This window comes from Saccostrea cucullata, unplaced genomic scaffold (assembly GCF_032062105.1).
Source record: "Saccostrea cucullata isolate Sc308-1 unplaced genomic scaffold, CSIRO_AGI_Scuc_v1 ctg5139, whole genome shotgun sequence".
Taxonomy (NCBI): Eukaryota; Metazoa; Mollusca; class Bivalvia; order Ostreida; family Ostreidae; genus Saccostrea; species Saccostrea cuccullata.
In genome coordinates this window covers 1-14,227 of record NW_026939754.1, presented here as the reverse complement: position 1 = coordinate 14,227, position 14,227 = coordinate 1, and the positions used below count along the sequence as shown (strand labels likewise).

At 33.4% G+C, this 14,227-nt stretch overlaps 1 protein-coding gene across 1 annotated transcript; it reads right to left on the bottom strand.

Annotated features, from left to right (window-relative positions):
• Positions 1–3,606: 3,606 nt before the first annotated feature.
• LOC134253876 (uncharacterized) lies at positions 3,607–5,319 on the bottom strand. Its single transcript, XM_062736460.1, has one exon. It carries the CDS (start codon positions 5,317–5,319, stop codon positions 3,607–3,609), a length of 1,713 nt encoding a protein of 570 aa, XP_062592444.1.
• Positions 5,320–14,227: the final 8,908 nt, after the last annotated feature.

Genomic DNA, 14,227 nt, shown 5'->3' with positions numbered 1-14,227 from the left:
ATTCCTTTATAACACTACTCCTTCTACAGTTTTGGTCTGATTTCAATATAACTTGGCACACAAGTAGACTACACTAAGATACATAGAATAGTGCAACGGTTTTTGATTTCGGTGAACGGTGTTGCCATGGTTACTAAAAATAGAATTCTCTGTGAAATTCCTTTAAAACGCTACTCCTTCTACAGTTTTGGTCTGATTTCAATATAACTTGGCACACAAGTAGACTACATTAAGAAACATAGAATAGTGCATCGGTTTTTGATTTCGATGAACGGAGTTGCCATGGTTATTAAAAATAGAATATTCTGTGAAATTCCTTTAAAACGCTACCCCTTCTACAGTTTTGGTCTGATTTCAATATAACTTGGCACACAAGTAGACTACACTAAGATACATAAAATAGTGCATCGGTTTTTGATTTCGATGAATGGTGTTACCATGGTTACTAAAAATAGAATTTCTGTGAAATTCCTTTAAAACGCTACTCCTTCTACAGTTTTAGTTTGATTTTAAAATAAGTTGGCACACAAGTAGACTACACAAAGACACATAAAATTGTGCAATGGTTTTTGATAAGTACAAACCAGTAGAGCTACAGTCTCAACAGAGACTTCTGGTTTGGAGATATGTTGATATGATATTGTTTTTCATTTGAAAGAGAAAAAATGATTTCACTTCCATGAATCAAACGTGTTTGAACATAACATGTATAATAAATTTATTTCCTTTTCAGAATTTTGATTTAATTTTTGTTTAAATATGACTTGTGTGATTATTATTTGTTGATAAACATACTGAATATACTATATCAGCATCATGTCATATTATTATATATCTAAAACTTCCAACCATCATCCCATAGTAACAAGTTTGTGTTAAAAATGACCAATTCTTCAATTTAAAAGAACAGTGGTTCAAAATGATATTCCTCGGATAATTGGGAGAATTTATGGGTCATACTGCAAAAAAAAATTTGTAGGGTCCTGTCTTTGATGTAGGAATTCGAGATAATAAATAATATATATGTTTCCATTGTCTTTGTCCGAGATAAAATAATAAATAGTAAAATTTAATGTACTTTATTTCTACATAAATGTTCATGATAGGTGCTGTAAAAAAAATCACGTGCATGACGGGACAAATAGAGACAGAAGCGGGGCTTGTAGAAAGTGGATTGGCGGAATCAAGAGCATATAAATATAAGGAATAACTCCAATTTTTTGATTTTAAGGCGATGAGCAATCCATTGGCTTGCGTGATAATTTTAAGCATAAACACCTGTTAATGCAAATTATCATGCAAGCCGCTAGATTGATCACATCATGAAATCAAAAAAGATTTGTAACTTGCATGTCAACATAATTATCTTACATGTTGACATAATTTTCTTGCATGTTGACATAATTTTCTTGCATGTTGACATAATTTTCTTGCATGTTAACATGATTTATCTTGCATGTAGGGGGCAGAAATATGCCACCATACAAACAAAATATTTCTGTCAACATGCCAGAAAATAAGTTGCATATCAAATTACATATCTTGCATGTTAACATAAATAAGTCACATGTTGACATAATTATCTTGCATTATGACATAAATAAGTCGCATGTTGACATAATATTAGCCTGCATGTTGACATAAATAAGTCGCATGTCCTTATGATTATGTTGCATCTTGCATCTAAAATGTCAGATACAGGCGTCAGTAAGTAAATTTAGTACGTAAATTCACCAATATTTAATGATATCATTCAATTTTCAAATGTGTTTTAATTTTTTATTTGAACGTTTTAATGAATATGAAAATAAACAAACTGAATAATCGTTTTAAATGCACATAATTTCACCTCAACTTCAATAAACCACACGTTCTGATATTTTTTTGCTTTGCAATCCTACTTTAAAGTCTCCTTTCTTCGTAGCCAGGAATGTAACAAATATGTGAGAATCAATATGAAGAAAAAATTATGAATTGAATGTTTTTGTTGACCTCACTTGCTTACAGTGTTTTTCCAGAGAAGGAGAAGGAAAATATCCCATTAAATATATCTTATCTTCTAATTATACATAATTATGTATATTTTAGCTAGTTTTTTGACATAGATAAAGAATTCTTCAAGGCAAAAAGTCAGTTCAAATACTTTCAGATGTTTAAATTTTGAAATATTGGATAAAAAATATAGCATATTTTCGTTAACAATTCATGCTGTCAACCCTTTTTGAATTTTTGATTTTTATGGTTTTAATTTTCAACTTTACGGCAGTCAGGAGAGCAACAATGTTTTTCTTAATTATCAATGATCCTCAACTATCTTTTCTGAAATTTATTTTTTTTTTAAATGTTTGATACTATTTGATGTTCAAAACATTATCAACCAATATATATTTATTAGAGTATTCAAGGTCACAAGCCCAACGTACAATACATTTCAAGTCGCATGTAATTTGCATAGCATAATCCTCTTCAAGCATTAAACAAAATATAACATCTTGATCTTTATTTTTGTATTATCAATCTTCGTGAGACTTCGTGAAAATTCTCTTCCTTTAAAACTAGAAAGACATGCTGTGCCAAAGCATTTATCCATATTGAAATAAATTCTTGTATTACCAAAAAAAAAAAAAAAAAAAAAAAAAAGAAAGAAATGTTTTCATATTTGACAGCTTCTTTCTAATATTATTAATAGTATTCAGACCACAATATTCAATAAAGAGGACTTCATATGCAATACAAAGATTACCTTTTGTTTTGAGACAAAGTTTACATACTCTTTCATTTCTAGGAATATTTCTATACCTGCTACATTCTATATTACCTTACATACATTTTGTAAAAACATCAGAGGTGGGATCAGGTGCTATGTAGCATCCCTTGCCGACCGGTCACAACTGCCGTGTGTCATGATCCAGAAATAACGGGAAAATCTGTATGTAAATCATGGATTAAGAATCAGTATGAAAAACGCCAATCAGCAATAGACTTTAGATAAATTGTATTTGCTGACTAGTTCATTGTATCGACCATAGAACTTAAGAAATAAGGACTTTAAACGAGACTGCTGATATTGTTGTATCAGCAAATTGTTTCTCAATAATTTACCTCGTTTAAGGAATTGTTCTTTCGTAGAGTATGCTTTTGTATATCAAATCAACTGAGAGATATAAACCCCGTATTCAGGTGATGAAGTTGTATTGCTGCATAAGTTAAGGAAGTTAACGATTGAAAAGTTAATGGCATTTAAGGAAGATATCAAAATATGAAACAAATCGATGTGTCAGACTCTGTGGTATCTTTTATTTCAAGCTCATCAGCATATATCGTATCAACATGAGAATGGAAAAAAAACCTTTGTTAATTGACGATCTATCGTCGATATATCTACATTGAGAGGTGAATACCACAGCAAGTCTTAACGTTTTCATCTTTTCACATTAAAGACTTTAGACAATTCTGTTTCATATGAATGGGTCTGATAATAACGAGGGTTCTATTGGTACTCATGGAATTCCAAGAGATTGTTGGAAGACAATCTATACAAACTACGCATTTACATGTATATGTTTAGTTTATTCACTGACGATTTATCTTTCCAAATACCAACGTTCAACCATATTTTGAACACAATGCACCATTTGTTAATTTTTCATGAGACTTGCACCACATCTCATTACGTACAAACACGACATCTAGGGCATATCCGTCTGTAAAATTTCCATCGTTGGAAAGCTGGGAATGTTCGCTGTATCCACCGATTTCTTGAAAATATTTTCTCAATGCATAAAGATTTTCAAGAGATTTATCCACAATAACCCTTTGGCCGTCCCAGACTCTGTATTCAATCGTCCAAACGTCTACTGTAAAACGCTTCGACCTGAGTCCATCCTTCAGCGATTCCAGGATCGCCAATTCCGCGCCTTCAACGTCCAGGGAATAGAAATCAATATGAAAGACTTTAATTATATTCAACGCTTCTTCCAAACTAAAACAAGGGACAACTACTTTGTTTTGTTTGTTTAACATTTTGATATTATATTTGTCAATATGTTGCTCAACTCCACCAATGGTATCTCCTCTAATAAATGAGACCGATTTCTGTGAATTAGAGAGACATGCACACATTCTCCAGGCATGGCGCCTTACCTGGTCTATTCTTAGGCACAAACCTGGATTAGCTTCAATTAAAAGTCCCGTCCAGTTATGTTTTCGTTCTAACCATAACGTATTGGATAAGAATCGTCCGTCGTAAGCGCCAATATCAACAAAAAATCCTCTATCTTTTTTAACAATTTCATAAACAACTTGGTCTTGCTTGGCTTGTGAATGCAAGTGGTCTGCATTCTCTAGTTTTCGGTAAGGATGAGGAGCTTTAAGATATTTGTTGATGTTGTAGACTTTCTCCTTTCCAGGGCAGCTTGTTCCGTTTGGGAAACTATCTCTTGTTTTACACCATGTCGAAATTCGAACAAACACTAAATCAAGAGCATATCTATTCTTACCATTACCGCCTGTTGATAACTGTAAATGTTCAAAATATCCCCGAATATGTTTGAAATAGTCTCTTATTTCTTTCAGATTCTTTTTTGATTTCTCAACGACTATCTTTTGACCATCCCATACTCTATATTCAATGGACCAAACATCCACTGTGAAGGTACCTGTCTTGAGTCCTGATTTCATGGATTCAAGGACAGCCATTTCTGCCCCTTCAATGTCTAATGCATAAAAATCAATATGGTTGACACCTATCGTGACGAAAATCTGCTCGAAGCTGAAGCAGGGTACAATTATTGTGTTTTTCTTGTTTGACGTTTTGATGTGGTGTTTATCAATATGGTTTGCGATGCCACCTACACCACTGCTTTTAATAAATGAAATGTTCTTTTGAGTACTAGATACACAAGCACATAGCCTCCATGCGTTTCTTTTTAGTTGATCAATTTTATAACAGAGGTCAGGGTTTGCTTCTATCAGGAGACCTGTCCAGTTGTGTCGTCTCTCCAGCCAAAGTGTATTGGATAAAAACTGACCATCATGCGCACCAATGTCAACAAAAAATCCCCCTTCTTTGTGAAGAATATTATAAACTTCTTTATTTTGTTTTACTTGGAAATAGTGTCCATCCCTATTGTTGTTTTGAGTCAGTGTCCTTTGTGGGCGCAACAAGTAATGTTTAACGTCTGATTTTGTCAATCCAGATTTCTGAACATGTTTCTTTGACACTTTCAAAATGAGAACTCTGGTAGAGTACACCCATGTGACTACTCCAATAACAGTCAGGATGAGCCATAAAGTGCTTGATTGCCTTCTTCTTTTCATTCTTAAAAAGGGTAAAAGTTAAAGCAACAAACAATTTGAGATGTCAAAAGCATTTATAAATTTTGAACAAGGCATAGAGCAGATCCCTGAAGATTCCAAAGATGGAATCAGGTGACTAGGAGGACTAAGTATCCCCTGCAATAATCATTTGAACAGGTTAATGATAACGTATAGGTTTTCATGTGTATTACTTTTTTGGTTGACTTTCAATTGTCAAAATGAAATGTTAATATAATGAACAGCATTGAAGCATAAATGTTTAATAAAAAAAAATAAAGAGGAAGCCAGGACGGATCAGAGGCGAGAGCAGGTGCAGATAGGAAGAAAGCATCCCCATCGACTGATTACACCCCACGTTATATCAATATCTTCTTCTTGGAAGCAAAGAAAGCATAGGAATCGTAGTCAGTTCGGTTTGAAACAAATAAGGAATAACTGTTTAATTTTGGGGTTATTTTTTTTTATTTTTATTATTTTATTTATTTATTTATTTATTTTTTATTTTTATTTTTTTTTTTGCTTAGAACTTACGAAATGAAGACTTCAAACAAGGCTGCTGATATTCTTGTTTCATCAACTTGTTTGTCAATAATTTACCTCGTTTTAGAATTGTTCAAACGTAAAGCATGCTATTGTATATCGAATCAACTGAGACATATAAACCCTGTATGAAGGTAATGAAGGGATATTGAAGGGAAGTTGACGATAGAAAAGTTAAAGTCATCACGTTTATCATTTAGATTGGTTGTTGGATTAGATTGCCATTAAGGTCTTTTTCTAGTAAAATATTCAAGTATGAAATAGATGTGTCAGACTCGGTGATACCTCTCAAGCTCACCGGCATATATCGCATGGACATAGGAATGGTAATTACCATGATTATTAATTAATTATACGTTGTCGATCTATCTAAATGTCGAGTTGAAGGTCACAGCAAGTGTTTTCTTCTTTTCATGCATAAGATTTTGCATACATTCTGCTTCATAAGAATACAAAATTAGGTCTGCTTATAACGGAGCGCAATTGGTACCCATGGGCATCTTTTTGATGTCAACTTCGGGTGTTCTAGGACCCGATATAAACTGTAGATTGTGTTCTGTTTATAGGCAGTGACACAATATAGGGAAAAAAATTCAGTGCATTCTAATACCGAAAGTTAACATGGTTTGTAAATATGAAACGAGAAAAAGACTTTGAGAAAGTGAGTTGAATTTTTTTCTTTTTATTATTTGTTTAGGTTTCAAAAGAAAAATTAATCAAACGGCTTGTTTAAATGAATTTGGTAATTTATTTTCAATGGAATATCATTTTTTATTCCTAATAAATCGCTTTGATGCGATTCTCATTCTGCAATTTTATGCGACATCGTGAGCGATAGGGAGGTATTCTAACTGTGGTGAGGGTTTGTCCCGAGACACAGTTAGATTATTCTTACCAAGTGACAAGCCATAGATTAAGTTTGATTGTTATAAAAAAAATTGATTGGTAACCATGCAAAATTAGATGTTTTGATCAATTTCAAAGCATGCATGTATTTCTAAAGGCATTCAAACACGTCTTCCTGCTTCCGAAAAGCAGATCGACTTTATTCCAAGATATTTCATTTATAAAGAAGTAATCACCGAAAGGTTTACATTTTGGGGGCACTTTAATACTTTTTCAAATACTATACGATATTATAAAATGACATCCTAAAGAGAATAGGGGATCTCGGTAGGGGACATGTATTACTAATGCAATACTCTCAGAATGCTTGTTTATACGGGAAAAGTTTACAGTGACGTCACACAAAAAATATTAGATCTTCAAATTACCCCAAAAATGATTTTTTTTTAAATTTCAAAATATTAGTAACTCTGAACAACTAATCATCATCAAAACTTACTGTTTAATGTAGTTTCGTCGTTAGTTAAATCCTACACAGCAAGATCGAAACAATTCACTGATTATAATGCACTCGTCAAGGAGACGTCATGCAAAAGTTGAAACAGTTTACATTACAAGTACGCAGCGAAAGCCTTATCAAGTCACATTTTATACAATGAGAAATGCATTTTGTCATCAAATAAAATATTTCATGTATACCTATTTGCAGATATATAAGAGGATATGATGTCTATATTTTACGATTTTATTAATATATTTTCTTAACATTCCCTAGACAAGTGATACTGTCCACAGGGGCTTGCTCCCGGCGTGTTATAATTATTTATTTTAAAAAATAATAATAAAACCGTAACTATATGATTTTTTTTTTAAATAAATAAATATTACACACCGGGAGCAAGCCCCTTCCCAGATAGCAGGATGCTGTTGGACCTTTGTTGGGCCAACAATGCTCCTTATGTTGGGCCACCGTTTGCATTCAACATTGGGCCATCGGTAATTTGCTCATCGGCCCTTAATCAATCCAACTTGTGGGCTTATTGTTGGGCCAATGTAACAGTTAATATTGGGCCACTGTTGGGCCAATTTATTCTTTCAATATTGGGCAAACGTCATTTTTGTACAGTTGGGCCATTGTAAGCAATTAATGTTGGGCCAACGGTAATTTGCTCATCGGCCCTTAATCAAACCAACTTGTTGGCTTATTGTTGGGCCAATGTAACAGTTAATATTGGACCACTGTTGGGCCAATGTATTCTTTCATTGTTGGGCAAACGTCACTTTTGTACAGTTGGGCCATTGTAAGCAATTAATGTTGGGCCAACGGTAATTTGCTCATCGGCCCTTAATCAGACCAACTTGTTGGCTTATTGTTGGACCAACGAACGGATATCATTCAGCCATTGATGGGCCACTTATTTTTTCAATATGAGGCAAACACAATTTTTGGACCAACGTTGGTTTGTATCTTATTGGCTCTCCATCAGGACAACTCATTTGCTCTTCACTGGCTGGCCATTTGTCCTCAGAATGTAATAACAAACTATATAAGGTTATCGTAGTTTTGTAGTACAGTTTATTGGTAAAAGCCCTTTATTTATTGGTAAAAGCCCTTTATATATGCTAGATTAATAGTTTAATACATATTCACAATATCTCAAAGAATTACCATCAACAAGTATTACATTGTAAGTAGCTCTACATTAATTAAAAAACTGAGCAAAAAGAAATCATATTATTAAATAAAATTATAACATACTAATATTTTATTGCTCAAAGCATGAAGAAAACATAAAGAACAAAAAGTTGATGCTCACTTGAAGCGATACATGTAGGGTTAAATGATTGTATACTCCCTTTCTGATGTAAATTTATGCACAAGTTCAGTAAATTGCAGATATCAATAAGCACGTCTTAAAAATAAACAAAGACCTTCTTTTCTTAAAATAATACTAAAATGAATCTCGCAATTTTGTTTACTTACACATAAAAATGTATCTGACATCTGCATCATGTTTGTTACCGACAAACAGACACAGAAAAGGAGAGAAATACAGGTATGTCACAGCCCAAACAGGAAAAAGTTAGACACTGCCGCGTTCAATCTGATCCCTCTCCTAAGTCTCCTCTTCTCTCTCCAGAGTCTCCTCCCCCTTCTTTTCTTCTTTGTCCGTTTCTTCCTCCCCATCCCTGTCCTTTGCATACTTTAGCCATTCTTTGATTGTGTTCTCAATGTCTTTTTAGAATCTTCAGTACCACTAAAATTGTAGTATTTGGTACTTTATACATTTGTTACTTACTTTTCTCAGTAAAGAGTAAACATACGATTAAATTTATAAGTACATCACTATATTTTTAAGCTGTCAATTGAAGAATAACCGTCTTTTTTGTTTGATGGTGTGATTAAGCGATTAGCTTGCGTGATGAAGGCATTTATGCATAAAATTTCTATGCTTGATCACCATTACACCGATTTTAATTTAATGTTGCGCCATATAACTCATTATTCAAAGTTAAATACATGTATAGAAAATTTGTTAGTACACTGAACACATTTTAAATGAAAGAACCCAATCTATCCTTTAGTACTGAATAAATTTTGTTTTAACTTTAACATGTTCAACATTTTCAACATGTTTGGTCATATGTGCTCGACTTTAAGTGTATACAAGTAAAATGAGTGGTAGAAATTTATTCTACTAGACACAAATTTCAATCTAAATAAGGGGCAAATAATTTATTGTTTTAACTGTATCAAAACACATTTGTTATTTTATACTTTCATATATTTTTCTTGTATAGAAAGTTAGAAACAATAAATTTAATCACAGATAATCTATTTTGTTTTGATGAATATTAAGAATTTTAACAAGCCTTGTAAATTTATTTTAGCTAACTTGTATTTTCAAGAAGGATTGGTGGTAGATTTATTTCTGATTTTAGAGACTACCGAATTTGTTAATATACAGATTTGTAACAATTAAATATTATTCACATTGGTCCAATGTTGGTCCAATATATCAGGCCAACATTGGGCCAATGAGCAAAATGACACTGGGTCAACGTCATTTGCCAACATCGGCCCAATGTTATTGTTAACGTTGGGCCAAAATTGGCCCAGTGTCGCATTCATTTAATTGGACAATGTTGTCGCAACGTTGGGCCAACATCTGTAGAAATAACATTCTACATTGGGCAAACGTCGGCACAACATATCGGGCCAACATTGGGCCGATAAGCAAACTTACATTGGGCCAATGTCATTTGCCAACATTGGCCCGATGTAACCGGTAACATTGGCCCAACGTTGGCCCAGTGTTAGCATGCTATCTGGGACAGTGTTGTCTCGACAGCAAATGGCCTCTGCACTTATTTACACAGATTTGTACAAGATATCGTTTAAACTATAAACATTAATTAAGCTGTGTCGAAGCAAATATATTATAAATACTTACAAAGTGGATGCAGATATGCAAGGCATCAGTCTCATTCCGCTCGTGTCAGATTAAAAATGGCGCGGATATTACAAGTAACCCGGATGGTGTCTACCCATGATACTCAATCAGATTCATGGTATATTGGGCCAACTTGGGGCCGATGCCAATCCCCCAACAAATATTTTCTCTCATGTAATACCGGGTAGTTTTATGATATAACACCAACAGATAGCCCAACATTGGCCCCATTATACATAATTAACTACATATATCAATATTCCATTTTGGACCTTTGTTGGTCCATTAAATGTAACCAAACAGCGATAATACAAACATAATGTAAGATTGGACCAACGATGTTCTGCTATCTAGGATTCACATCCTGTTCCTGAGAACTTTTAACTAACAATTAATTCAATCTTCTCTAAATTCTTATGAATACAACGCTCATAAAAAAATGATAATTTTAAGCGTTTTATTAAAAATAAATAACCATGCACACAATTCAAAAAATAGAATAAAACACTCTTTGGTGCTGTGATCACTTAAGTTCAAAGTTAGAATGTTGAAAATATCATATTTAAACAAAAGAAGTCATCCAATGAAAAGCATGGACATAGAATATCCTCTTAATTATTTCAGAATATGCATCTAATTTAATATTTGGAACCAACGCTGTCCCAACGTAAAGCTCAGCAGCTAATTATAAAATTGACACCATCATTTAGTTGGCAGTATAATAATTGGACCAACGTTGGCCCAATATAAATATCCCATCTTTAAAACACCTGAACAAAATAACACTCTTGCTAATATCGGGCCAACGTTGGGCCAACATTCTCTTACGAACTTCATAAGACATTTCTTTAAAGGTGTATTACAAACATTGGACCAACGTTCGGCCAACATACCACTACCAACTTGATTTGACACATTCTCTACGGGTGTATTACAAACACTGGACCAACGTTGGGCCAACATACCACTACCAACTTGATTTGACACATTCTTTACGGGTGTATTACAAACATTGGGCCAACATACCACTACCAACTTGATTTGACACATTCTTTACGGGTGTATTATAAACATTGGGCCAACGTTGGGCCAACATACTACTACCAACTTGATTTGACACATTCTTTACGGGTGTACTACAAACATCGGGCCAACGTTGGTCCAATATACAACTACCAATTTGAAGACACTTTCTTTAAGGTTGTATTATATATATTGGGCCAACGTTGGGCCAACATCAGCACCCGTCCTTCCTTGGAAAGTAAAGTGATTGGAAATTGCTTATGTTGGACCAACGTTGGGCCAATAAAGGAATTATGTCATGGTCGAGAAGGTTGACATGGTAACATGGGTCTAACGTTGGCCCAACGTGGTTCCCCCAACGCCAACCTTACAACCTTTTACCTGTGTTGGCCCAACATAGTCATGCTATCTGGGTTTGTTCTGTCGTAAATTTGTGTCTATATTCATGGGAGGATAATGGAAGGGTCCTAATAAATTGATAAATTTCGAGGATATACCATCAATAGATTATGCCAAGATTTGCACATATATTCAAGATGCATTAAGGTAGGATTATTCTCACATTTCTTGTATTTAAAAATTAATGAAATTTTCACAGAATCAAGAGGACAAGATCACTAAGTGATGGTATCAGTGAGTTTAAGTTTGACCGTTTAATATTAGAGGCAAGGTCAGGTCAATCTCATTACCTTTTTCCTGGACATTAAGAATAAAAAATTACTGTTTCCAATCATGCGATCCCTACTTGTAATTCAAAAGATTGAATGTTTTTCATTTTGCATAAAAAGATACTACCATATCGGGCCTACAAGATTATATTACCAAATTGACATGGATAATTTAAACAAAATGGATATTTACTAATCCGAATTTCCTCTACTTTTCTTAAATTTTTAGGGTTTATTAGTTATTTTTATATGCTTCCTATATTTAACTTTTTCCAATTTTCACATATAGTAAAGTTGTCACATAAAGGTACAAATTGATACAAAAATTAAAAGTTTAGATCGTTTCCTAAGAGAGAAATAACACTTTTTACGAATTTTTGGCTCAAGTCTGTAGTTAGATTTGAAGCATTTAAAAGCCAGCATAGTCCTAGTATGTGTGAAAAATATTATTTATTTAATATATTTTGAAACTTTAGTCCCTTATTATTAATTTAACTTACATTTGAAAATTTCTTCTAGTCTTTGATTGCGTAAAAAATATAACTAAATTCTATGTTCTGTAATAATTTTGAGAGGCAGAAAAGAAGATATTTTCATACGCCATCATTCCGCCAAAAATATAGTCCCTGTTAGTTTTCAAACGCAGTTAACCATTTCTATTTAAAGTTGTATAATTGTGATGAGAAAAGAAAAATGTGGTCTTTTAAATCTCTTACATCTAAATATATATGACGTATCAACAAATGTACTTTGAATATTCCATCTAGTCAGAAACCAGAGAAGAATCCTACCTTAAATGATATTCGTGATTTGAAAAGTGCTGCAAACCTGAAAAAAAATCTTGCAAATAGATTAATTATATCTACATTAAGGGCGGCTGGAGGTTTATTGTGTGAAAACTACAATAGCGAAACTCTTCATTTTAATACCATATAAAACTTACATAAACTTTAGTGTGTATGCCAAGTTTTAGAGAAATCTACCGTCCAGGTATTCTAAAGGGACAGTCTCAAAATACAGGTACATTTACATTAATAGGAAAATGCCAATTTCTAGCACTTTAAAGCAAATTATACAAATACTACTTTCTGTTCAAACTATAACATGTAAAGAGTAATACTATATTGTGCATTTTGTGTAAGGAACACACAATTCTACAGTCTTGTTACCAGACAGGACATCTCAAAATGCCAAAAAATAACGAATTTTCCTATTTTAATAGCGTACTATAAAATATGGCAGGCACAAAAGATTTATTTGAAAACATGAAAAATTAATTGATGAAGAGATTCTCTAATTTCTATGTTTAAAATTTCAAGAGCATATGTTTATTACTTTTTCTTTAATAACATTTTTATTACCTCTTTCCTTAAGAGCTTCAGTTTATCATAACGTCAAAAACACGCTAGAACGAGGTCATCCTACCTATCAGTTGCAAGATTGTTAAAACATCAATTATATAAAATTGTAATTACATCTTTAAACCTGCAATTCCTTAATTTTGTTTAATTTTATAAATCAATTGAAAAAAGTTGCTTTAAAACAGTAAATACGCTTCGTTTTACTATTATGCGCGAAATATTGCGCAATGAAAACCCCAGTCGGCCCCCTTAAATGTTTGTTTGTATCTCCCCCCTCGAGAATTTTTCACTTTTATGGAGACGCCCCACTTGCCGGTGGAGAGCTGCAAATTTTGTCCAGAACTCAGCACTTAGGGTCATTGAGCAGTGAGGGATCTTTTTTCGTGCCAGCACCCACTGCAACACGTGGCCTTGGTCTATACGGTCTCATCCAAAGGACCGGTCTGCACGTCCATCAGTTGGATTAGAATTCGCGACGTTAGGATCAATTCTTCGATCTGCGACTCGAGAGCAGACGCCCTAAACACTGATGATTACTATTTTTTCCGAAAAGTGCCAAATATTACACTGATTATACGCATATACACACTTTCGAAAAAAAATAAACCTAATTTTATTGTGGAAAAAGTGTATTCTATACATGTCCTCTAATGCTAAAAAAATTCAAAATTAATTCATAATCTATTCATCTCTCTCTCTCTCTCTCTCTCTCTCTCTCTCTCTCTCTCTCTCTCTCTCTCTCTCTCTCTCTCTCTCTCTCTCTTTATGATAATAAAAGCATGACATCAATATCAAATAAAATATTTTGATCTATTAAAGTGATCAAAACATTTATTTAAAAAATAGTTGTAAATGGAAGGTGAATAATTAAATAAATAGGAATAATATTTTTCATAATATTATGTCTTTGCTTCTCTATCGTGCGTGACATGTGTTTGTTTCAAGCGGATATGACTTTATTGTCTCGGAAGAGGAAGCATCCCCTGTTGACCGGTATCACCCGCTGTATATCTAA

Bases quoted from the DNA above. Each gene is read 5' to 3' on its own strand.
- LOC134253876 (XM_062736460.1), bottom strand. From the start codon at position 5,319: ATGAAAAGAAGAAGGCAATCAAGCACTTTATGGCTCATCCTGACTGTT.